The sequence below is a fragment of the Nipponia nippon genome, unplaced genomic scaffold (genome assembly GCF_047370975.1).
Source record: "Nipponia nippon isolate SJK-2023a ecotype South Korea unplaced genomic scaffold, ASM4737097v1 scaffold_3, whole genome shotgun sequence".
Taxonomy (NCBI): Eukaryota; Metazoa; Chordata; class Aves; order Pelecaniformes; family Threskiornithidae; genus Nipponia; species Nipponia nippon.
The window spans coordinates 102,222,845-102,248,839 of NW_028262347.1; the positions used below are offsets into that span (position 1 = coordinate 102,222,845).

Genomic DNA, 25,995 nt, shown 5'->3' on the forward strand with positions numbered 1-25,995 from the left:
GTGAAATCCGATTTTTCTGTCTTCTATCAATTTCAAGCCTTCCTCTTGCGTGTTTATAGACAAACAAAACTTCCACAACAGAAGACAACAATTATCCTGACAATGTTTTAACCCACTTCAATGCTCACAAAACCAACCTCTGTATATTACTTATCTTGGACTCAGACATTTAGCATCAAGGGAAAACAGCAAAAAAGAACAAGTTTCCTTTAAAAAACACTGATAGGCAATGCTGATTTAAAACATGGATTTACTCAACAGAATTTGAAAAAATAAATTAGAACAAAGAGAGAAGCCTTACGTTTCAAAATATATGAACTTCATTAAAAAAAAAGAGTACTGAAATGATAGCTTTACTTTATGTAAACATTGTTACACTGGGCTGTACTTGAAACTTCTCCTGCATGTCTAAGTTGCAAAATAATTTTTCAGTTTAGACACAGCTATGCCAGTTAGCACTGACATGGTTCTTTTCAGAATTAACAGCTTCGCAGTTTAATTGCATACCTCTCCACGTTACAATTCAAGAGTACAACTCTGCACATTCTGAGAACAGATGTTTCCTAGACTTTAAAAATTGCATTCATAACTGTGTGTGCATTGCAAAGGCAAATATAATTAACAAATAGAGCTCTTTGATTATAAAGTCTCAAGACAAATGTTCAAATTGCCTTTCTGAAATCAGAAAGGTAAGAACAGCAAATGAAGTGTCCTTAAATCTTTCAGAATATATTCTCCTTTTTTTTTTTTCTTAAGTGTAAGCATACTCCCCCAATTTGGATGGCAGGAGCCATTAGGCTATGGCAGATTGAACAATACAGTATTATACCTGCAATTTTGCTAAAAAATTGGAATGTTACAAATACAAAAGTCTGCAGAATAGTACAATATATGTGAGCTCAATACAGTTGGCAGAGATACTCTAAGATGCACAATTCCTCTGTGGAATAGGAGCTAAATTAAGTTACAAAAGTAATATACCACAAAGAGTGGAAGATAGTCAAGTTAGTACAATCCAGGTATATAAAAGGAACGCAACACGGCAAGGAGTAGGCCACAGTAGGTTACAAGCCTCCAAATACAAAACTGTCTGGCAAAATTCCAAAGGGATTCTTTTCCATGCAAACATAAGTACATTGTGGCCATTAAGTCAGCTTGTACCGAACTGGAAATGCTTTGCGTAACTTTTCCAAGGCTGACTTACAATACCTTTTGCACATACCACCTATTCTGAAATTCCAATAACCAAATTAAAAAGTCTATAACATTTTTATGATTTGCACCTTTTACCTATCAGTTTTCATTCAGCATAAATCTAATTTGAAGTCTCCACAGCCAACCTTAGCATTGTCCCCTTATAAACCACCACATAAGAGATCACCAACTGTTATACATTATGGACTCAGAGTGTTGGTTTGGGGTTTTTGGGGGTGTTTTGTTGTGTTTTTTTTTTTTTTTTAAAACAACCAAAACTCAACCGCTTATGGTACTTTTATCTTTCAGCATAGTAAACGAGCAACTTAAGAACTAGCCTCTTTTCATACTTGTTAGAAGAACATATACTGTGTGTGTTTATATATATAACCAAGTATACTGTGTGTATATATATCCAGAGATATTCACCATATTGTTGACACCAGAGTGCTAAAACATACATCAATATGAGCACTATTTCCAATACTCACTATTATTACTTTTCCCAAAAGAGTTACTACATGCATTTTCCCCATTCATTTATGGGACAGTAAGATATATGAAAAGAACTGTTCTGTTTTTCCAATGTTAAAGAGCTGCTCCTAAAAAACATGCACAGGTTTGGGTATAAAGCAATTAAAACCACACAAAAGTTATTTTGTGGCTTTAAACTCACTATAGCTAAATTAACTTTACTTTCCATGGATGTAGCATTTACTTTAACTAATTTATTTAAACACAAAAGGGAAAATTTCCAAGTGCTAGAACAACCATATAGACAACTGAGACTAGACTAAATAAGCTCTCATTAAAAAAACATCATCACTGCATAGTCACAAGGCAGACTTTCATTTTTGGCAATCTGTATGCAGACCATTTACACTGTCAATTACACTTTAAGACTTGTTATTTAACAGTTAAGCAACCCTTTTAGCAAGGAACTATACTGCTTTCCTCATTATGACACAGTACTCCTCAATCTTTAAGTATACACAGAGTGTGTTTCGAAAATTACATTTATGACTGTTTTAAAAGAAAAATCTTCATAAAGTTCTAATTTTTTTAGTCAGTATATGTAAAGGCCGGCATGTCAGGTAACAGAGATTATTTGGACCTGCAAAGGGTCTATTATATTCAGTACAAGCACATATTTGAGGTTAAAGTTCCTTAAATATTCACATAGAACCTTACTACAGGTAACAGTATTCTGGTTCATACTCATGATTCACTGATAGCCTTTACCGGTCCCTGCATTGTTTTCTATTTTAGCAACAAGAAAACAAAACACATCCCTGTGAAGTATGGGAACCCCATTTTATGGCTAAGAATCTAAGAAACAAGACAAGGAGGAGGAGATCGCAGAGTGAAAAATGTTACTTTATATCCCCCCCCAGGTAGCCCTGTAGGATCTTAGTCATAACGCTTCATAAAAATCTGAATTGACTCGCACACTCTTCAGCCAATCAATCTTTTCAGTATAGTAGGTTTTGAAAAGGGCCAGCAATACTCATTGGGAACAGTACCATTAACATTGCATTCAAAAAAAGAAAACATTGGAAACCAGATTCTTGCTCTCCTGCTCTGTTGATATGCTCTAGTATTAGCCAATGTATGGTAATACAAAAAGAGTCTTGTAGTGATGTAAAAGGCAATGAAGACATCTATAGAATAATGTTCATGCGCAGCCAAAATGAAGAAGATTCCAAAGAGATTCAGGACCCAGGATAAGGTATGCAAGAAGTTCCAGCTCCTTGGCGTATCTAGGAGAAAACAGAAAGTGACTAAACTTGAATATCTCAAAAATGTGGGTCCTTACGAAATCCAGGCCTAGACATTGCAAGTTTTTATACAGACTTTTTCATCCAAAAATGTGATGAAGTTACTGTCTTCACCTGAAAATTTTGTTTAGATCTACAGGTCCAATAAATCCAACAAAAACCACCACACAAGTTATAAACGTCTATCACTTTATGACTTCATTTACAAATACAGCTATTATGCATTTTTGGATTAACAGAGCATCCTAAAATAGTTTAGGACCATGCAAAGCAGAACTCTTTGTTCAACCAACTCATGCCTTTTCCACGTAATAAGGGGAAAAATGTCATAAAGCATACGTTATTCTGTTATTGCAGTCATTCCATCATAGGTGAACTCAAACTAATTATCTTAGCTTGCATATAATGTATCAAATGACACTTTGATTTAGAGAAGAGCACTATTGTTTCATATATTTTCACTCATTATGAGGGTTGGTATTTCAACTTTATGGATTATACTAAATGTACACCCACCTAGCCTGGTATTTTGCCTGATAGGGGTCACTAGCAGATACCTAGGGAAGTGTACAGGAACAGACAATCATAAATATCTTCCCTAGTGCTCTCCCAGTAGCAATCTAGAAGCCCTTCTAATTTTCTTGGCTCACATGTTCTTTCAAATGTGCCCTATTCATCCTTCAATTAACCTAGGTGGTGCTGCTCCTTTCCTGTCTGCAAGTGAACTGTCACAAATATGAGAGAGCGCACAGCAATCTGTATTTATATTTGTTTGCTTTAATGTTATACGCTGAACCTTTTGCGGAGGTCAAGCAGCAGATATTCTTAATGCTTAAGGGCATTTAAGTATTTACACTCTTGCATCCTTGGTTGACAGCTAGCAGTACATATTCTTAACACTTAAGGACATTTAAGTATTTACACTCTGTACTTACATTCTGTGACAAAGAAGTTGAGCATGGTCAGGACGACAGTGTGGCCACTGAACATATAATCTCCACACGTATGTACTCCAGTCAGAGTCATTCCAAAGCCACTCCATATTGCAAACGCCCGCTGGAGTTTTGCCCAAACATTGCCATATAACTAAAAGACAGTGACATTAACTGTTAGTAAGTTCCAACCCCACCGCCCAAACAGTATGTCCTTAAAGTTAGCTGTACACCAGTATGTATGTTTAACACCATTTATCATGTTGGGTCTTTTATTAAAATGCAGGTTAGCACATCTTTGGATTTTATTGTGGCAGTGAGTCACGTTAGTAACTACAATTATTAATTGTATTCATCACACCTCTGATGAATACTGGAATTTACAGCAAGTATTTTGTTGCAAGTGATTTACATACAGAGACTGCCACCTTTTTTTTTTTTTGAATGTATTAAACCTGCCAATGTGTCATTGTCAAGCTTCCAATAACTTTCAGCTCAAACGTCTTCTAACTAAAAGTTAGGATAAAGCCACAAAATCCCATGTTCTATGGAATATCCCTTATGAGAAGGGTGAAATAATAATAGTTTGGGTTTTTTGTTTGGTTTTGTTTTGTTTTTCAAAACCATGCATCCAACAAGGCAAAGAAGTGATTACTCCACTTTCAGCCTTTCTTCATGAACTCAGTATCTTAAGCGCATACTTCTTTGATGCATTCTCTCTGATTTACACTGTGAAATATTCTGAACACCCTTTCTCAAGTAACTATCTCCTCTCCGAAGTGGGAAGTGCTTCTAAGACCCCTAGTTCTTATGCTGTTCTTACAAACACACATCTAACATTATGGTCACAACAATCTTAATCATATCTTAAATTAAAAAAAAAAAAAAAAAAAAGGAAACAAGAAAAATAATTTAAAGCATTTTAAGTTTTTACCTTTCCAGTACACTGCAAGTGCTGGCCTGGCACAGAGAGTGAGGTAACAAACATTGTAATGCAACGTAATAAGAATACTGTCCCCATGAGGCTGCACAGCCTTCGCAGAAGTATAGATCTAGGAAAAGTACATAGGAACTGATTGCAAGAATCCTAATATATTGTATTTTTAAATCAGGAAAGTTACAATAAAAACATTTCTCCCTACCCCAACTTAATCCCATGAAGTCCCTTCATCATTGCTGCAAGTTTCACAGTAAAAAAAATTACTGTACCATCAAGGTATGGTTCCACATGACAGGGCGAGACACTTATTGTCACCAAAAGGTACAGCCCCACTCCTCTGCAACTACACTTGCACTACCTTTGGCACTCATGCCTTCTGTTGGCAAACTGCTAAAAATCAACAAACTGGTAAAAATTTAACTTAAAATCCTCACACACACAAAAGGGTTTTCTACCCTTCAGCGACAGCAAGCTGCTAGGCTGGCGCAGTCATCCCACGGAATTTCATTCTCATAGGATTTTATTATTTATGCACAGAATTGTTACAGTATGAAAGTGTATGCTGACAACTCTCTGAAATACATGTGTTCTGAAGGAAATTACACATAAATCTGGTAGAAAAGTAAATTTAGATTACTCCTTTGTAAGATTCGCAAGTCACTGTTCTTGATTAAATCCTCCCTAATCCATTTTAACAGAGACATATTAGAAGCTTACAAGTTGCTTATTAAGTGGAAAGACTTAAACAATCATCATAAATTCTTGTTACAGTCCTTTCTCTGAATCAAAGTACCGGTTAATTTGAATTTTATTAACTGTACCTGTGTTTGTGAAGCAGCAGAACCAACAGCCAAATGTAGCAAAGAATTACGCCACATACTTCAGTCATAGCAAAAGCCCATGGTATCCTAGGGACGCTAAAAAAAGATGAAGGAAGAAAGTTAACTTACAATACAAAGGCTTAGTTTTTCTTTCTAGCCTCAGTATTTAGAATAAAGGCATATAAAGTTTTAACTACAAAACTAACTTGCATTAATCTGACAACAGTTTAAACTACAACCAAAAATTATTTTGTTAGACTGAATTAAATAGAACTTGAATTAATTTTTAATTACATTATCTCCTTTCTAATAATGTATTTTCAGCAGACATTTACACAGAATTCACTAAGTCAAGGAAAATCTCTAGTATGCTCTCTTAATTTACACGTGTGATTTACTAACAGGATGTGTTCCTACCGTTGTTTCACAACAACCTTTTTCATTCTGACACAAACTTGCATCATGTCAATTATGCTGCTTATGCTTATAAGAATACCATGTCAACACAGTTAATGAAATGCTGCAAAGCCTAAAATCCTAAATACTTGTAATGAAGCAGAACTGCACAGAAAAGTTAGGAAAAATAAAAATTGTTTTCAAAGTTAAATTTCAAGGATAATCACTATATGCAAACCTTTTAGTCTTGCTTGTCAAAAAATTTAAGACTTTCTTGCACATGTATGGCACCAGTAATAATTTCCACTCTGCAATTTCACCAAAATACAGACTGACAGATTTCGATAGAGGCTCCTCCTCATAGTTTTGTGTTCCCCTTGACACAAAGGGGTAGCAAAGCCCTGCTCAAATGCTAGCTGTGTAGTAATCCTCTCGCATTGTTTTGTGAGCAGCTGCTTTCTGACCTGTCCCATCCTCCTGTCCACTCAATACCATGGTAGTGCCCTGGGAACAGTAATGCCATAGCTCCCGTTCTCTCTCCTCTTGTCCGCTCTGATGGATGTGGTCCATCCTTGCTGAGTTTTACCTAAATTCATGGGGGATTCTGCACACTTACTCAAAAGGTTAGACCGCTACTGACTTCACAAAAACCATTAATGAAAATGGAAATTACTGCCAGGAACGAGGAGGCCACAAAGACTGAAATCCGAAGCAGTTTATCTTGTCTTTTAAAACTCTCTAGGCAGTAAGTTCTCTATGGCGCAAGTACACTTGCTCAAAGGGAACATTTATTCCCCCTGAAATCTGTAGTCAATGACTAGAATTTCACCTTTGCCATTGTCTCTCTTTTCTGCCTGAAGTGGAATATTTTCTTTAAAAAATAAGCAGGTACTGTGTAAGTCACCACACTGTTTTAGTACACAGATACTCTACAGTTAAAAAAAAGATACTGGCCTATTCAGTCCACTTCAGAGTTTCCCTAAACCATCTTCAACAAGTTGACAATGGGGAAACAGCATAAATACAGTATCAATGCTATTCCCTTTCAATTTCCTGGCTCACTGGCAGACCAAAATATTCCTTCATCAAAATTTTTTCTGTATCAAGACATGTTAAGCTTCACAGCAGCATCTGGATTTCAGAAAAAGCATATGGCTGCTTATCTATGCCAGCTGACCATCACCCTTTTTACTAGAATGAGAGGATGGACAAATTAATTCCTGTGTTATGATAGCTAAAAATGTAGAATTAAATATAAACTAGGTAGAAGAACAGATCAATTTATTTCCCCGAGAGACTAAATCTCTGCATCTAACTGACGTGCATTTCAATCTTCGCAGAAGGGTTTACTACACTCTAATTACTATTTTGCAGAGGCATCTTCAAGAGCATATGAAACTTTGAGAATGAAGAAAAGACAGCCTATACTTTAACCATCAAGTTACTCTTCTGTTTTAAAAGAAAATTTCTTACCTATCTAGAAATATGTCTGGTAGAGGTGGATATGTTTGCATGTCAGGTACTCGCTCATGTACTATAACCATAACGAATGACGTAAAGCCAAACACTATGAAGACATACACACAACTTAAAACTGTCTTCCAATACTCTGGGTCCAGTCTTCGGGTAGAGTGTTTGTTTTTTCCATTTGCATATTGATACTGATCACCATTCAAGTCAGTAACTGGTCCATCATAGACCCGCGGTACTTCACCATTACAAAACCAATCTGTACCCTGTAGGGAACCAACACTTGGGCACGCTGTGCCAATGTAACCATCGCTGTTGTAACCCAGCTCTTCCAGGACATCAATGTGTTGCTTCTGTAGTTTGCGTATGGACAACATTAGCCTTTTGATATCCCCCAGGACTTTGATTTCCAAAGGAGGGGATCGTAAATCATACTCAGTAAGCGTCAGCAGTGTAATTCCATCTAGCCTGTGTCTATTGCACAAAACATCCACATATTCACAGAAGCCTTCTTCCTTCAGCCACTTGGCCACATTCTTGGTAGTCCAACGTCGAATGCAAAGCTGGTTATTGCCTGCCATCATCCTTCTCTATCCGCCAATAAAATTGACCTGTTACATGTTGGAGAAAGAGACAAATCCTGAACGTTTTAATGAAGATTACTGAAATGCCACTGTATTTTGTGTGATTTTAATGCTTGATTAGCCAAAGGCTTTTTATATAACAGCCAGCTAAAAACCAGACATATAATTTGTTAGGTAAGTAATATAAAAATGCTTTTTAAAACATTTTTTATTCAAGCAAAACTCAATTAAGATTGTCTCACTTGTTCCTAAATAGAAATTTAAAGCTACCAAGAGGCAGACTATTTCCTAGATGTACCCAGTCTACTTTTATTCTTTTGTTAAAAAAAATAAATCCAAGTTTGTTAATTACACTAGGCAATGAAAAACAAAGATTACTCTGTTTAAATACCAGCTTAATCATTAGTCTTTTCCACTGTTTGCAGTTCATAATCTAAGCAAGAAAGTATAGCCAGCAACAATGTAAAACTGAATTAAAGCTAAAATAATACATTACAGGTCCAATACTTTCCACTGTTTTAAAATATATACTGAAGCGTTGGTGGCATGACATTTCAAAACACACCCCCCACCAAGTAAACCTAAGACTAAGTATCTACAATAATGTTGACCTGAGGCATCTTAGTTGTATGTTGATGGTACAGCCATCATATGTCTGTCTTTGTTTGATCTCAGTAATTAAGATAGACGTTTATTGTATTGCGAATCCTTTAAAATATTCAGCTTTCAAAATAACATTACTAGATATTAAGCATTAGCTTTAATTCCAAAACATCTTCAAAAGTGATGTGGCAACAGATAACGTAGTAACACACCAAAACCGGGAAAGACGTATTGTCTTCATACAGATTTCTCAGTAATTGTTGTCTTCACTCAAGAATATTATTTCAAGGAAGACAAGACAGCTCAGCAACATTTTAGTCACATGGAGGTGACAAGTCACCAGAACAACTTAGAACAACAACCAGAAAAAAAATAACCACAGAATGTTACGTAGAATACATGAAAAAACTTTGAAAGGCTACCAGCCATGTAAAAGTAATAAAAAGCTTATCCAATATTTAAGACCCAGAGCAGTACAGAATGGATTTGTGCATAATTTATATTTGGTGGTTTATGTACAGCTACCATCTAAGAAACAGCTACAATTTCACAGCTCTTTTGTGCTCGAAAAAACAGTCTAATTAATTAGAATGCTTCAATCATGTCAACCAAATCTCAGAAAACACGATAGTACAATACACTAGCGCCACATACATCATTCAAGGTTTTCAGAATGAAAGCAAGGAAACCGTCTATTTAATCTATTATTTAGCTTCTGTATATAGTGAACAGGTACTCAAACCCATAATGAATATTCAACAAAGTTTTACATCGTTTTCAGGGGCACAGCTCTTCCACAAACAGAAGCGCTTTCCTTCTCACTCCTCTTTTTAAAGAGGTACTGTACCTATTGTTAGAAGTAGCTCTTATCATAATTATTGGATGCAACTTTTTCTTCCAGATCACATCTAATAGGACCATACATTATTTTATTCTATATCAGAGAAGATTCAATTAAACAAGATTTCCCAGCAGTAAAAAAAGAAAAATAGTTCAGAAGAAAAATGAGAGCACAAATCAAAGTTGCCCTTCTAAAAGAATTAAGGGAGTGGTACATCTGAAGATATTCTCTCTGGAGTTGATTGTTATTAACAACATGCACTTAATGCATAGTTTTAACTTCTCAAAACTCCATATACAGTCAATAGGTATATAAGCTTTAATACCTTGATTTAAATAGTTGCCAAAATGTCTGTAAACCACTGCTAGAATCTCTGCATTTACTATACATTTCCTTCTCCATATAAAAGGGTATTTGCTCATTTCTATGTTATCTTACTATTTTTTAGTATTGCTCAAAACAACTGTAACAACTACTTTGCTCACACAGCTATTAACAAAAGAAACTATTACACTTAGTTTGTAATTAATGATCAGTTAATTGATCTTTTTTGTACTACATATTTTTACCTTACTCCAGTAAAAACAAACAAACAAACTTGAGTTGCTTATCTGGACTTCCAGCTTTCCTTACCCAGAAATACAGCTGACATACTGAAAAAAAAATTGTTAATCGTAGCGGTTTTTTAGAAAACTTGTGATGATTGCAGTGTTATAAAGCAGTGAATTTAGACTCACCAAAAATACACTCAACTTACTGATCTGTCTTCTAACCAAAGCAATTTCTGAGGGCAAGGAAAAGAAATTCTCCCTAACCTACAAGAATTCTGTTCGTTTGTCACAAGTCAAGAAGCCTAACACCAGCCGAGTGTTTCTTCATCTGGCGTTGCAGGAATAAAAATCAACCCTTACTTTACATGCAATAAAAGTGACCTTACATCACTGAATACGCATACCCATCAAAGGTCACTACTGAATGGGCTGGACCTGGGAGAAAGTCTATACTAACCTTAAGATGCACCTGATAGTACTTGCTCCTGTTTTTAAATGCTGTCAAAGACATTTAACCAACTGGAAAAGACAAAGAAATCAAGAAAAGAAACAAGCACTTACACAAAACACAAACGTAAACCATTCCACACAGCTGGTAGCTAATTTTGTCACAACAGTTCAGTCTGGTTTTGATGACAAGGCAATTTCTTAAAACTCAGAAGCTGCCTTCTCCTTCAGACTACTCATTTAGTGCCACTTCTGTAGTTCAAAGGGTAAAAAGCACTTTCCCTAATAATCTTAGCACCTGGAATACAAGACAGATCTCTGTGCCCAACTGCCCCTGTTCATTTTTGAAACTTAAGAATGCTACATAACATTTCCAACACTACCAGTCTGCAACGCAAGACTGACTAATGTAGCAGAAGAGACCAAAGTCACCTAGATAACTGTACTTGTCTTCTGAAAGAAAACAACACTGGTAACTACTTTGCCCTCTATGTTACTGGTTTTATTGCTGAAACCAAATAATGGATAACATTATTTAATAATGAATAACACGCATGAGTAACACAGAGCAAGCACAGACTTAAAACGTCAGAGGGCAAAATATACTTTTCGCCCAATGTCAGCAATGTCTGTAGCTAGCTACTTGATTACTCTCCTGCTACTGTGACTTTATATTTAGCCAGCTCATCAGCAGTACATATCATGTGTCCCGTTTCCCCTTTTTCCTTTCCCAGCCTTTCAATTAAAAGCATGAACACAACTGAATATGAACTTCATGCACATGGGTATAAGTTTTTTTGTTGGTTTTTTTTTTTAAAGTTACTTTATGAGCCATGAACATTTCTACAATTTGGTTAGGGCATTTTAAAAAATAAGATACCTCTGAGAGGCTGAGTATACCCATAGCACAATATTTTTCCTCAATGTATATTTAAATATGGAAAATTAATCTCTCTCAAAATGATTATCCACAGTTCTATCATGCTTGCCTCTACTGAATTACTGCTGGTCAACCATTAAGTCCCTAACTTTCCTAGCATGCAGACTTTGAATCAGTATATTGAGGTAAAAATGTGGAAAGTTGAATATGATTATCCCTACTTTAGCCAAGGAAAAGTAGCATTAACATCACACTAACATTAGGCTGCAATCTTGTTACAGAAACAAAACTTGATTACACCAGAATCATAGCTGAAGATCCTAGTTATGTCCACAGCAGTTAGCGGAATGCTGACTGGATTTGTTTATTCCAGATGCACATGCAAAACACTACCAGCACCAGTATTGCGTCACCACCTGCCCTCACGTGCCTGGGAGAGCCTGTGGCTCTCCTTGCTGACGTGCTGCTTGATTTTTTTTCCCCAGCTAGGTTCAATTCTCATCATCCTTGAGAGGAATTTTCGGAAGGTCACTGAAGAACTATCAGATCTCAAGTGATGTAACTTATGTTTCTTTGTGGAAGGTTTCAAGCTGAAGTTTGAATATAGGCAATTCTGCTGGCCTAGCAGCACAACATCGCACACTTCAGGGGAAAAGTTTTTCTGTACAAAGGCTGCTGGTTCACAGTGTGGACAAGATCCAGGTTTGAGGCCTTGGCTCCCCAGCACGAAAAAGCCATACGCAAAAACGCGCACTGAGCCAGCCTGCAATAATAAGGCTACTGTCACATACCAACTTAGTAATGCTGTGCTGGAAAAAGAACATACAGCGCTGCCTTGTTATGCATCAAAAGTCTCCAATACTCTGCTGACGTGCATCAGAAGCTTGTCACTTGCTCTTGCTGTCACCGTATTTGTGCTTTTGTAGTGGGATTTGGAAGGTTCAGGGGGAGCAGTGAAACCCTCTCAGCAGCAGTCAAGAAGTAATCATCATCTGCTGTCCAGTCAGTAGCAGAAAGCACTCTTGCATGTGATGATGGGAAAATAGCTATCAAGGCGATAAACAGTTTCTCACAGAAACACATGACCTACTACTAACAAATATAGCACAAGTAGCTACCATGCTATACATAAAATCTATCAAACATAGAAAAATGCCCACCATGAAATAAAAATATTGGATAAGTATTTTCCTGAAGCAAGCATACAATAACTTCAAATGCAGAAATATTCCTGTAAAACTTGCATTCAATTTTACTTAGTGACTTTGCTATCAGAGTCGTTTCATAAATATTTCTAGCAAGTAAGATTATTGGCAGTATTCTACCATACCCAAAGGCTTTAGTGCTATTTATGAAAGCAACATAAGAAATCTCCTAAAGTAACACTCGTACAGTTTATTGTATGTCTTAGGTTTTAAACCATCAAGGAAGATGTGCTTTTCAAGAATTAGTCATTGAAGTGCTGCGTTGTGGAAAATATAGAACTGATACCGTAAAATCAAAGATTAGCTCCATATGCTTAGAAGAGTCTGGTGGAACACCTCTGTGCAAAACTGACAGCAGCTACTACAGAAAGTCCTGAGAGCTAAACATACCTGTCTTAAGAACCACTAAGTGCAGTTACATGTTGCAGCAAGCTGAACAGAATACATACTGCTCCCTGACTTTAACACCTCATTAAACCAAATGGGTTGTACTATACTCAAGTGAACACTGAGAGTGGCTCAACTCCTAATCTACTAACTGGCTAACAAAACATTTTTTATCCAACCACCATAATTCAAGGCACACACAAGTGATTTTTAAACAACTGATCAAGTACTCCACTACTTAAGATGTAATTCACAGTATTTCATTAATATTTGCACAAGATATTGAACACTTCACATGCTAAATGTCAAGTGTCAAGTATTTTTTCCTCCAACTTCAAGAAATAGTTTATCCATCTCATAACAGAATGTTTGCTGCTCTTTAACCTTATACAACTTAGCAGTAAAACAATTCAAGTTTGCTTTTCCCCTTTTATTTCTTTCTTTGCTTCCCACACCCTCATCTTATGATGGAAATAGGGGAAGACATGAACAAACTCTCCATCCAAATTAATACCAGAACAATATCTTAAGCGAAACTGTGTTTGTTCTTACTCCCCACAATCATTTACAACCTGATCTTTCTGGTCTAGTGAAAATCTAGGAGCCTTCCTCATTTTAGATGCATTAAAATAAATAAGAAATAAAAAAAACTTTTAAAAGTTATGTGATTATCAAATAAACATTTATAATGTAATACAGTTTATGGATCTCAAAGAGCCTAGCAAGCTGCAAAACTGAGCTCTGTACAAAGAAAAGTGATAGTATAGAGCCTGAAAGATTGCAACTCCTAGGCCAACCTGTGTTTTTAATTGTATACTACCCAAAAAACCCCTAACCATCCAGCAAAAAGTTCACATAGAATAACAAACAAGATAATTTAAAATTCTTGCTCTTTACAAATCTACAGAATGTTTCCTTCACATCTAGAGTAGCACTTTTGAAACAAAAACTTATGAAACTTCCCAAAGAACTTCCTTCCACTGGGTATAAAAATCACTTTGCCCCAATCCTGCAAGTTAATTCCACCTTTTTTCTATATCACAGAAAGCAAAAGGAAGAACAAGGCCAGGCATTTCCTTACCTATAATACCCAGCAAGAGGCACGCCCTACCAAACATGAGGGGCACTTAAATGCCAGGAAATGTCTTGCTGCGTTCTTGCCACTCCAGAGCACAGCATGATCAGCTGCTCTGTGGAGGTGGCACAGACACTATGTCCAGCTGCGTTAAGGAGCTCTGTGGAGATGCAGCGTACTTAGCACAAGCAGAATCTTCCATCGAGTCATCTTACAATGCAGAATATGTGTTGGGTTTTTATAAAACGAATTTTGCAAACTGCAGTATCAAATAGAAAACCATGAGACCACTTCAACTCCAGTTACAAACCAATAAACGTGAACGTGAAAACTGCCTCTCATTTGCCTCTTCCATTAACTTACAGAGCTGAAAGAAAACATACCCTTTTGAAGTACTATTTTTAAAAAATAGTGATCAGCAATCATTAAGTGAAGAGTCTGAGAGGCCACCTAATGTATTAGCAATGTAGATTTGAGAGACTGAGTGGATAGAAGCTCCCACAGAGTTTCAACTTTCTAAACACATGCAGGCCTTAAACTCACACAAAATCTGTCCCACAGAGGCAGACTCCTCCATTTAATCCTGATACTCGAACAGCATACACACAAGCCAGTAACTGCACTTTTCTATGCTGCCTTGTTAATTATCAAATCCTACATGCTCAAAAACTTTTTTACTCAAAACTAAATACTCTGCCCTCAGAAAACCCACCAATTTTACACCGTTGGCAGAGAAAACAGTAAGAAAGCTGAATACCTGTTTTGGCCTGGTACGGCTGTTTTGCTATCCAACTGTAAGACTGACACAGAGCACAAGTACTCGGCATCATTTCCAGAAACGATTTGTTTCCTGTGAAGGCTGACACAGGAATGAGACACCAAACGATTTCCCTCTCCTACCAGACCTGCTATAACGAAAAAGCACGGTAGCAGCACGCCCCCAACCTACCTGGTATTTTCCCCGTTCTTGCTGAGCACGCCGCGGATCCTGCCACCTCCCTGACAAACACGTTCACGCCCTGTCTGCTAATGAGGCTTTTCCCCCTCGTTCATCATTGTTGAAGCAGAAAATTTACACCGTTCAGAAGGAAATCGACACGACCAGGCACAAAAACTAAAACACTGCATCCTCTCCACGGCAGACGAAATAACGCAAGCGAGAAGCACGGGTGATTCCGAGCTTCTCAGCAGACCGGCCCCCCCAGGAGCTGGCACCGAGGCCCCGCGGCAGGCCGCCGACAGCCCGCCGACAGCACGGGGGGACGCTCGGGCCTCGAGATGCGTCCCTGAAAGATACGCGCATCACTTGCGGCGGAGCGGACCTTACCGCAAACAGACCGTACGGGCGGCTTTCCCCCGCCTCCTGCGGCGGGTGAAGCTGTTCTCCTCCGACCCAGCCGCTGCAGCGCACCAGCCCCTTCCCTCCCGAGGCCCGCGGAGCCCGCCCGCCGCCCCCGGCCCCGCCGCGGCGGGGACAGCGCCCGGGGACTCGGCCGCTCGGCGGCGGGCTCCCAACGGCGGGGCAGCTCTCCGCGTCCCCGGCCGGCAGCGGGGCGGCCCCCGCGGGCCCGGCGCCGGGCACCGCGCGACCCCCGCGGGGAGAAGGGGAGGGGAGCGCCGCCCCACCCCGCACCTCGCCCCGCCCCGCCCCGCCTCACCTGCCGCCGCGGCAGCCGCGGCAGCCGCGGCAGCAGCGGCGCTATGTGGCGGCGCCGCAGCGCCCGGCCCCGGGGCGGCGGCGGCAGCGGCTCCTGCGCGCCCTCCCTCTCTCCAGCGGCGGCGGCCACCGCCACCACCCCATCACCCGGCCGGAAGTGGCGGCCGGCGGCGCCAGCGCCTCGTGGGCGGCGGAAGGGGCGGGGCGGGCCAGGGCGCCACTTCCGGGCGGGGCGGTGGCGGCGGGAGCGGGGTCTTTCCTCACCGCCGGGCTTCCTGAGGCGGGCTCACGGCCTGGGGGGGGGTTGGTCCCTGCTGGCTTCGGCTTGCCTGCGGGCGGCTTTCCAGCCCGGTGCCCAGTCGTTAACCTCCCCCCTGGGTCCAGGCCGTACAACACGCCAATGTCTTGTTGGACTGCCTTGGCCCTGGATTCGTAGGCATGAGTCTGAAATACATGACAGTATAGTCACAGCGCCTTTGAGCTGTGTAAGAAACTCAAAATCCATAGGTGCTCGGTTGCATATTTTTTAGAGGTCATAAGACAAGAAACTGTCTTCCGTAATCCCAGCCGAGATCAGCTGAAGGGAGAGGCAAGGGTGTCTTGCCTTTGTAACTATCTTCCTTTTCTAACTGAAGAAGAACAGAACATGCTTAAAGCAGGGTAAGGGTATAAAACTGTACTCCTGGAAGATGCTGTGGTATATTTTTTTCCAGTATGATCTTTCTGTCCATCATTGGGAAGTACCTTAGTACAGCTTGGACATGAGAAAGAGGTGGAAGTTTCCAACCACACTAAATAGAATTTTCATTTTTTTTTTTATGAGAAATGAATAAACACATAGAGTGATCCTGCCATCATTTAAAAACCCACTAGCGTTGTCATGAAAATATCCCCATCCTTCATTTAAAGGCATATGTCAGGAGAAAATAGCAGAGAAAACTGGTAGGACCCTCATACTGTCAATTTTCATATCAAGCAATTGTTACAAAACATTTCTCTTCAGATGCAACATTTTTGCAGCGTTATTCTTTTCTGATGTCTGTAGAAAAAATAAATCTGTAAACTGGCAGCTTGCCGACAGCACCCTGTCAGTCGTTTATCCAGGGTGACCCAAAGCACAGATGTGAACAGCACCGATGACTTATGAAAGCTCCAACAAGGCACTGTAACTTCAGATGCTCCATAACCTATAAATAATACAAACGGAGGGGATAGAAGGAGACAGACGAATTAGAAACAAATTACTCCAGAAATAAATTTATTTTGTGTATCAGCTGACTGCAGCAGCAGTCAGCCCTTTACAGCAGCATAACGCAGTCTGAAGAACACTCAGAATTTGCTTTGTTGATGATGTAATTACTATGAGGTCCAAGACAAGTTGAAGTTGTAGCTTCGGTTGAAGTAAAAAGCAGGTGTCAATGTAGCTCCATTAAGTTAATGATGCTAGCCTTTTCAGAGAATTTGGCCTTGTATTCTTTCTTCGCAGAGGAAAAAAAAAGGATCTTTTGCAATCCTTACGCATGTGCAGCTACAGTGAAACAAGGAAATCTTGCATTTCGAAATGCTTCAAAGCTACATCAAATTGTCAAGTCATCAAGCAATGTAATGCAAATGTCCACGATTGTACAATCTCAGTTGTAATGGGCTATATACATTTTAGATAGATCAAATACTGGATATTCAGAACAAACTAGCTGTAAGAACTTCTGCTCATTGCCACATGGCCTGATACTGGTTCAAAGGTGCTTATCTCTAAGCAGTCTGTTCCATCCTGCTTTTTTTTTTTTACACCAAATGATGTGTAGTTTCCCAAATGAGTTGCTGAAGTTGGAGGGAATTTTCCACTTTCTGTGCCAGTTTAGCAGCCTCTGCAAACAGTGTAGGAATTAAGTGCAATTTCAGTCCTTGCAACGTTCCCCTTCTTTACCTTTACATGCACTAGATGAAAAACGGACAAGTCTGAATTAATCATTGACAAACCATAGAACACATACACGTGAATCTGAAAAAAACCTCCAAAACAACAACAAAAAATATCAAATGGACATTGTCTTCCTGTTAATAATGGACCTGTTAATAAAGCTGGTTGAAAGTCAAGGTAATTTTGCTTAGTCTGGGTCCACATATTCATATTCAAAATAACTAGCAGTTATCTGACAAGGAAAACAATATTGTAGGAGAGCAAAGCAATTTAGTTAAACAAGACTTTGTGCTTGTCTGCTATGTGCATTCTTCGCTTTTTCTGCCATAAATTTTTCTTCACCAAGTGCCAGTGAATCACAACTTTCTGCACACTACCAGGTGCTAAGTTGGTACAATTTACAATACATTGCCACATTTTCTTGTATCTGAAAAACTGCTTTAAGCTAAAAATGTAAAAATAAGCAAAAACTGAAATAAAAAATTGCTGCAAAAGTAACTGTAGCAGGCTACAGAGCTGTCTCATCACAGAACAGGTCACTGTGTCAGTGTCTTAAGCACAGTGTTAAGCTAACTCAGCTTTTGGGATCTCATTCTTAGTCTTTTCATGGGAGGTGCCAGGGAAGTGCTGCTTTGTTCGGAGTGCTATGGCTTTGTTGTGTGTTTTTTTAACATAAACATGCACTAGAGTCCACCAGCTCACCAGATTGCGGGAAGGAAGCAAAAATGAAAGCAGAAGTTTCCTTATCCTGTTTCCCTACACTGTTTATAGCAAGACCAGCAAACGACTTCCCAAATTCAGTCTCCAGACGTCAGAAGTCCAGGTTGGAAAATGAGCCATAATTACATATACATGTGAATCCAGGGCTATCTGAACTTTACAGGCCCTAAGGTGTGTTATATAAGCAATAGATTTCCATGCAGTGAACCCCTGACCAAGGGTCGCATCCACCGTAAAAGTGGAGAAGACAGAGCCTGGCCATGCGTCACTGGAGTAGCCCTGTGTCTGGCTATGGGGGCTGCTGGGCTGGTTTGCAGCAGTGATCTGGCAACCTCAGCGCTGGAGAAAGCCTTGACCAGTTGGTTTCTATCTGATGTTATCACTGCTAGTGGCATTTTTCTGCTCTATCTAGCTTCATCACCTAACAAATATTTTGAAAATGATCGAATTAGCTGGCACAGAAAAGTGATAAAGAGCACAGCTTAAAACTTGTAACTCTTAAATGAAAGTAAATGAATGTAATAGCTGCTTAGCCACTGCACTTCAAAGCTGAAAACTACTTCTCCTTACTAACATTTTATGTTCTTTGAAAGGGTGAATTATCTAAATAGTTTGTGCTTTATTTAACAGAAATTTCCAATAAACCTCATTCTGTCACTTTGAGTTATGTCACTTCATGCCATGTGACATGAATGCATTGATGTAAGTTTGACAGGCAGTGCCAATGCTGACATGTCAGTCTGAGAAGTTATGACAAATGATATGTTACAGATATTTTTAAAAATACTGCAGATTGCCAAGAAAAAAAAGTCTTTAAAATGTGTAATTACACTGGGTGCATCTTTAGATTGAAAACAATTTATTCAATTCACATAGTTATATTGATTCAATGTTCAGGCTGACACTTAATCAAAAAAAAAAAAAAAAGGAAACTTATATTGAAATTTCCCAACTAGCTCTAGTTACAATATATTATATACCAAAGGAAAATGAGATGTGTTAATGTAGGTTGGTTTGTTTTTTTTTTTTAAACTCTGTCATTAAGTAATACTGTTAGTATTTAATAATTTGAAATAATCAATATATCTCAAATAAAACTCAAGACTGTACGCAGGAGAGAAAGGCCCCAGCTGAATAGAGAACGAATTGCTTATGAAAATTCTCTTCCAGCAAAGAATACGACATGGGAAGGGGGGGTCTTTCACTAGAAGTACTAATTGATCTAAATCATGCCTTTTTCTTTTTCTGGGTTTCGGGGTGGGTTTTTTTCATAATCTCATTTTTGTACAGATCAGGTCCTGCCTTCTAATTTCTTTGTAATCTCTGTACTTCAGTTGAAGCATACTTAGATCAGTCATGTGTGAACTTTCAAGCATCTATTTTATCTTCAAATTTCTTACTCCCGAAATGGAAGAAAAAGGGACAGAATGCCTAAGAACTAATCAAATTAGTGAAACATAATTATTTTTTCAAGGCACAAAATGAGCTTATTAGAGGGGGGAAAAAAAAGAGTAAACTCCATGTGCTAATCAGACAAAATTGTTCCATACAATAAAAATACATTAATGTCATAGAACACCAGAAAACTCTGTCTCACTTAGTATTGACCTAAATGTACCAGAGTTCCAATTAGTTCAATTCTTCTTGAATAGCTACCCATCCCAAAAATCAAGTCCCAAAACCAGGCTGATGAGTGAAATGAGTAGATCTTTTGCAGTTGGAGATGACTGTATCTATAGAATGATAGCTAGCTGAACTTCTATGCTGTAACTTTTTCACTATAAAAACTTTCTTCTTTCAGGATATGTGAAAGGAGTTTGATTTTCGCCCAGTTTTCACTAGAGAGATGGAGGGGTGTCACAGACAGCATCAGTTAGTACTGGTAGCAGTATTTTCAACAGAAGAGCCTCCATGAATGTCCTGTGTTCAACCACTGCACATTTTCCTGGTAATGCCATGTTGCACACTACTAGAGCACTCCATGGGAGTTTACGCTGTTGCCACCTAATACGTTATTAGCCAGAGAGTGTTTGATTTAGATTATTGCACCAAGTACTACCTACAAAGTAATCACAAAGGCATAGTTCGCTGATTAAAAGGATGCCTTCTGTTGGGTGTTCCAAAATTAATCATGCATTAATTTAAACTGAAACAGCAGCTATTTTAAGATCATATATAAATGCACACAGATGTTTGGCTTAGAGCTGCCCACCATCCCAACAGTCAGGAATGTCCAAGTTTCTTGGAATCTCAAGAAGACCCTACTGCACAGAAAGCTGATTTTGCCTCTACAGTGTGACCGTATATAAATTTGTTGCTTTTTACATCCATCCTTAGTAGCTTTAAAAGGGCCAGGAAAGAAGCAAAGCTGTGGAGAGCCAAACCCTTCTGGACAAAAGGTTACACCTGGAAGGAATGTCCTGCCAAATTTGAGGACAAAGCTGAGTTCATACTTTCCACAGTTTTTTAGTGTTTGCATTCAGGCTACTTTGATACAAACTAAAATACAACAATTCTTCGCAAAGTCAGATAATCATGGCCTTTCCCTGAATGTTAACACAAGGACAAAATAAGGTGCTCCGGGAGCAAGGAGGCGATAGAACAAAGCCTTCAGCTTTACTTAGGGGAGTTAGCACTTCTGCTGAGAAGCGTCTCCAGCTGCCTGGGAGTTTCATGTCAAGCTACGTCTCCATAGAGGAGAGCCTGACTGTCCTGGATTGACCCACAGACCTGATGGCTAAATCCTGTGTAAACACATGGAAGGAGAGGTATATTCCGAGACATCCAAGCCCAGTGCCATGGGCAGAATGGCAGGTAAGGGAGAACATGGAGCAGGAAGAGATGGTCTTGTTCTCTCTAGTGAGGTTACATCCTGTGGGTTAATGCATAACGGTTCTGCCTCCTGTCTGTTTCAAAGATAGCTCCTGGCAAAAAAAAGCCAGTAACATAGCTTTACCAAAGTCATGTTTACAGACTATTAAATTTTTAGAAGATGCTAGGTGTGGAACGCCAGAGTTTTGAAGCAAATGGACATACGCCATACAAATGTTGGAGGCACGTGGGGCTTGGAGATCATTCTTCTGGAGTTCATGTTTTTCTGCTCAAAAGTTTTCATCCAGCAGGTGAACTCTGAATTCTTAGTGCATTTGAGGTGGAGGCCAATAGAAGTTTTACAGCTGAAAAGGGCCAGAATTAAACATGAGTGTCACATTTCTGACAGAACTTGATTGGCAATAAAAGGGCTGGGCTTACATTTAAAAGAACCTGCTAGTAAAGCCTCAGCTTGAGCCTCCACCCAGAAGCCTGAGAAAAGTAAACTAAATTAAATGACTTCACATGCTCAGTCAGTTAGTTTTCCTCATTCATGAGCACAAATCCATCAGCTTAAAAAGCACTAGTTTACCAAAGGAAAAAAGAACAACAAAACAGAAAAACAAGGTAACATATTAAGGATGTATATGTAGTGCTTGAAGTATAAGTTTAACCATTTCTGCAGTTCTCTCCACTGCTGGATCTGGCCAGCTGGTTGCCTCACTCACAGCAGAGCCTGGCTGTATGTCCCACTGCCCCCTCTAAATAAGCACTGCAGCACTGTTACTTGCAGTTTCTCTTATTTCACCTTTTAGGCCAGAACATACATGGCAATGCGAACTAACAGTCTCTTTGTATACACGAGGCTCCTAAACAGTTGCTTGTCTACATCCACAGAATTTTAACAATTTCTGCTTCATGAAAGACTCTAAACAAAGTCACATTTTTTTTTCCTTTTATTTTTTAACTTTTGCCCTCTGATACTGGAAACTATTGCCTTGTATTAGGGTGATCTCTCACCCTGAGTACTCCTAAGCATAGTTAATTAGTTCAGACTTTAATACCTGGTTTCAAATGGCTCTTCGTAGCATGTCTCTTGATAAAATAAAGCAAATCCTCTCTCCATCATAGTAAATCAGTGCATGTGGAATAAAGGTGGTTCAGACCTGACCAAGGGTTCTTTCCATTCATTGTCCTTTTTCTACAGGGGATAATATCAGCAGCAAGCTTCTCCTCTTGGGTCACCTTCTCTTCTGGACTCCTTTGATAGGGGAACTGTGCTCTGCGTGTCAGCTGCCAGGCTCACAAAGAGCATGAGTATTTCATGTGTTTTGCCCTGTATCTCTATCACTGACAGCTTTGCAGCCCCCTGCCAGAAGTCACACATCCTGCAGACCAAAAGCACAGGCACTGCTGTACTTGAAAGGACCCACTAATATTACAATTTGACATGATGGGTCTCCAATATGTGGCTCACCAGACCTTCCTATATAAACTAACTCAGTGGCTTACAAGTTTTACCTGACAACCATTATACTCACGTTCTTTGTTCTCTTTTCAACAGAGGAAGGTATCATACAATATGTGGCAGGTGTATTGTATTAACACACTGGTGAAAGCAGTGACTGCAATAGAAAAGATTAAACATATAATGTACAGTTAGGCTCAGGTAATTTTACTTGGTGAAAAATCAGTAGCTTCAAGAAATACATTTCTCTAGATTGTTGGTGATAGGCAAGACAACGTCATCCACTTGGTGTTTAATCTCCTGGTGACCCTGTCGGTAGGACCTGCTGGTGCACTTCTGACCCTTTTGCAGCTATGTTTTTAAGCACCTCAAAGTAACTGGGAAACAGTTGTTACTGGGAGATAGTTGCCATTCCTCTTGCACTGTACAGGTTTCTATTTTTTCTTTATCGTGCCTTTAAGCATTTGTGATGAATGGCCACATCTCGCTGCCTGCCGCTGCTGTGTCGAGGACACTGCTGAGGGCAGTCACAGCCATGTCTTGGTGGGTGTCCTGCGGGCAGGGGGCTGCTGCCACATGTGGCTGACGCCCCCGGTGCCACGGCTGCTGTGCAGCAGAGCAGTGCGGCTCTGGGGATGAGCCCTGGGGAGCCAACTGGAACCAGTAACGAACCAGTAAGGCCCGGTTCCATACCTGCATTTGTTTCAACTGGCTGTGTCTGTCAGGGCAACGCATAGGCAAGTGGCCAGCCCTGGGGAGGGGTTTGGGGGACACTGCAGCGCGGCGGGTGGTGTGGCCGAGCGGCGGGAGCTGCTGCCCGGCACCTGCCCCAGCCCATCTCCTGGCCTCCCCCGTGACCGCCCCGGGGGCTGGCAGCACCCCAGCGCACAGTGCCGTGCCTCTAGCCACTGGGAGCGGGGTCTCTCCCTGGCTCTCGGCATGTCTGGGGCAGAGGCGCTGGGCCCCCAGGGACCCAAAGGCACTGGGGCATGCACGGGGGATGTCCCCTCCCTTAAAGAAATCGAGCAGCTCCTGAACACTGGACGGCCCTCCTGCAACCACGTTGATGAAGTATGGCCTAATCTCTTCTTAGGAGACCTGTAAGTACAGCTTTACGGACACACCTCTGCCATACATTCTGTCTGCTAGTGTGCCTCATAGGTGCGGCTTTAAACAGCTCATAGTTTTGCTGCTTGATGTCATTTACCCTGCAGACAGCATGGTTTCTGAGATAAAATTATGACTAAGCTGGTACTCGCTTCTCGGTTAGCCCTTAGAAGAAATTCATGGGCTGACACCCCAGCAAATGGCTTGGGAGATGCAATCGCAGAGCTTCTCCAGCTCTGTGAATATCTCTGCACCCATCTCAATTTGTTTGTCTTTGTCTTTTCCTTAGAGTAACAGCTCACAACCGATTTGTTTTGTGGAAGATGGGTGTGACCCATGTTTTAAATGCTGCCCATGGCACAGCATACAGCCACGGAGGCCAGGACTTTTACGGAGCGACCATTGATTACTATGGTGTACCAGCCCATGACCTCCCAAGCTTTGATATAAGCCAGTTCTTTTTCTCTGCAGCACAATTTATCCACAACGCCTTGAGCACGCCAGGAGGTACGAAATTATTGTTGGTCGCATTTTTATGCGAGTTGGCAGCCTCTCATAACAGGTCATCTCCACAAGCTGAGTGGTGGACAAGTCAATCCATGGTCTCCTGCCAGCTGCTGTTCACCTGCACAGTGGGTGGTGGGAGGAGGGAGCATTGGGTACATGTGTGTAGCTGTAACTAGGTCCCAAAAAGTTGACATGAGAAAAAGGATGACCAGTGGAGGAGAGAGACCAGGACAGAGAGGAGAGGAGGCAGAGTAGAGAGAAAAATATCTGGAAGGAAAGGAAGGTTCAAAAATGGAGAAGCAAAAACGTACATTTAAAATGGACACCCTCTTTTGAGACGCTCTTAGGACAACTGTATTTGTAAGAACAAATGAATAAAGAGACAAAAGTCCTGATTTCTACAGCCACCAACCACATGAGGAGGCTCATATATTGCAGATGAGCTTTTTGTGTGAACAATGCCTGCAGGCCTGTGCCCCCAAGGAGATTTACTTTTACCCGAGGAGATTTATAGCGTGTTGCACAAGCGACTGAGCTGCTTGGCACTGGTGCAATAAAATACTAATTAACCTGTATTACATAAAAGACCATTTCTTAGCATGAGTAAACTGGCATTAATGGAGCTGTCTCAGTCTGTATCACAAGTGCTGCCTTCAAAAGAGAATTACAGTCGCGGCAAATTGCCTTATTATGCAATGGTACTAAGCCAGACATTTTTCTTGGTGGCTAATGTGTTAGTGCCATCCTTTCAGGCTAGATTTTGGCATTCTTCACCTAAGTAAGCCCCTCTGAAACCAATGGGTCTGATTTTCCTCTTGCTCACAACAGAACAACTTCATTACTTTCCCTCACTACAGAACAACCCTCATTACAGGGTTTTCTTTGATTTACCAGTGTTCCTGAGATCAAGTTGGGATCTCATGGCACTTCTAATACAAGTGAGTGTAACAACTGAAAATTAGACATAATTGTTAGCAGTTCATGTGATCTATCAGAAGGGTAGGAAATACATCAGTTTGCAGTGTTACTCTGACCAAGCTGGAGAAGGCAGAAGGGGTTTGCCTTCCCTTTAAATTAAACTTAATCCACTGTACTGCTTCTCTTCTATGGTAATAATTTATTTTTTTTAATTTTTTAACCAGCTAAAATTTTGGTACATTGTGCAGTTGGAGTAAGCAGGTCAGCTTCCCTAGTCCTAGCATATCTCATGATAAATCACCACCTCCCATTGGTTGAAGCCATCAAAACAGTGAAGGAACATCGATGGATTTCACCCAATCGTGGCTTTCTGAAACACCTGCGAAATTTGGATGTTCAGCTACGGCAAAAGAAGGACTGCTGAAAGGGCAAACCCATTTACATTCACTTTTCTGAGTTTCAGCCTTCATAGCCATTGTGCATATACAGCTTCCTATGATCAATGCATGTTGAAAAAAATGAAGAAAATTATGCATCAAAGAAAAAAGTCAACAGAAGTGTAAATGGATTACTTCTGATAGCTCCGTTCCTCCAGGACCAGCACAGCCAACACCAGCACCTTAAGCACTGTGTGCTGCTACCAGATGACTCCACCGGACTGGTTAAGATTGACCGAGTTTGTTCCTGGTTTGTACTAATGCCAGAGGCAAGTTCAGTAATTGCATCTAGCTGTACCATATGTTTGAGTCCCCTTTACTCGGGAGTACATAACCAGCTTCCTC

General features: G+C 40.2%; 2 protein-coding genes and 1 long non-coding RNA gene across 6 annotated transcripts in view; 1 reads left to right on the forward strand and 2 right to left on the reverse strand.

Annotated features, from left to right (window-relative positions):
- Positions 1–233: 233 nt before the first annotated feature.
- Positions 234–15,926, reverse strand: SAMD8 (sterile alpha motif domain containing 8). Of its 4 annotated transcripts, none has more exons than XM_087765555.1 (6): positions 15,763–15,926; positions 7,535–8,142; positions 5,666–5,761; positions 4,839–4,956; positions 3,908–4,058; positions 234–2,954 (listed from the first exon to the last, which is right to left on the reverse strand). In XM_087765555.1, exons 2-6 carry the CDS (start codon positions 8,113–8,115, stop codon positions 2,650–2,652), a joined length of 1,251 nt encoding a protein of 416 aa, XP_087621681.1. In that variant the 5' UTR covers positions 8,116–8,142; positions 15,763–15,926; the 3' UTR covers positions 234–2,649. The 4 variants fall into 4 exon arrangements, with proteins under 4 accessions (XP_087621681.1, XP_087621680.1, XP_087621678.1 ...); XM_087765554.1 differs by lacking the exon at positions 15,763–15,926 and adding an exon at positions 15,432–15,709; XM_087765552.1 differs by lacking the exon at positions 15,763–15,926 and adding an exon at positions 15,054–15,709.
- A 1,186-nt stretch (positions 15,927–17,112) lies between these two features.
- LOC148054805 (uncharacterized) overlaps positions 17,113–25,995 on the reverse strand; it is a 33,911-nt gene continuing 25,028 nt past the window's right edge. The window contains exons 4-5 of the long non-coding RNA XR_015706487.1: positions 22,755–22,838; positions 17,113–17,699 (exon numbers count right to left, since the gene is read on the reverse strand). This is a non-coding gene — a long non-coding RNA (uncharacterized LOC148054805). The remainder of the gene's footprint in view (positions 17,700–22,754; positions 22,839–25,995) is intronic.
- DUSP13A (dual specificity phosphatase 13A) lies at positions 23,621–25,637 on the forward strand. The gene is made up of 3 exons (XM_009469098.1): positions 23,621–23,781; positions 24,078–24,295; positions 25,438–25,637. Exons 1-3 carry the CDS (start codon positions 23,621–23,623, stop codon positions 25,635–25,637), a joined length of 579 nt encoding a protein of 192 aa, XP_009467373.1.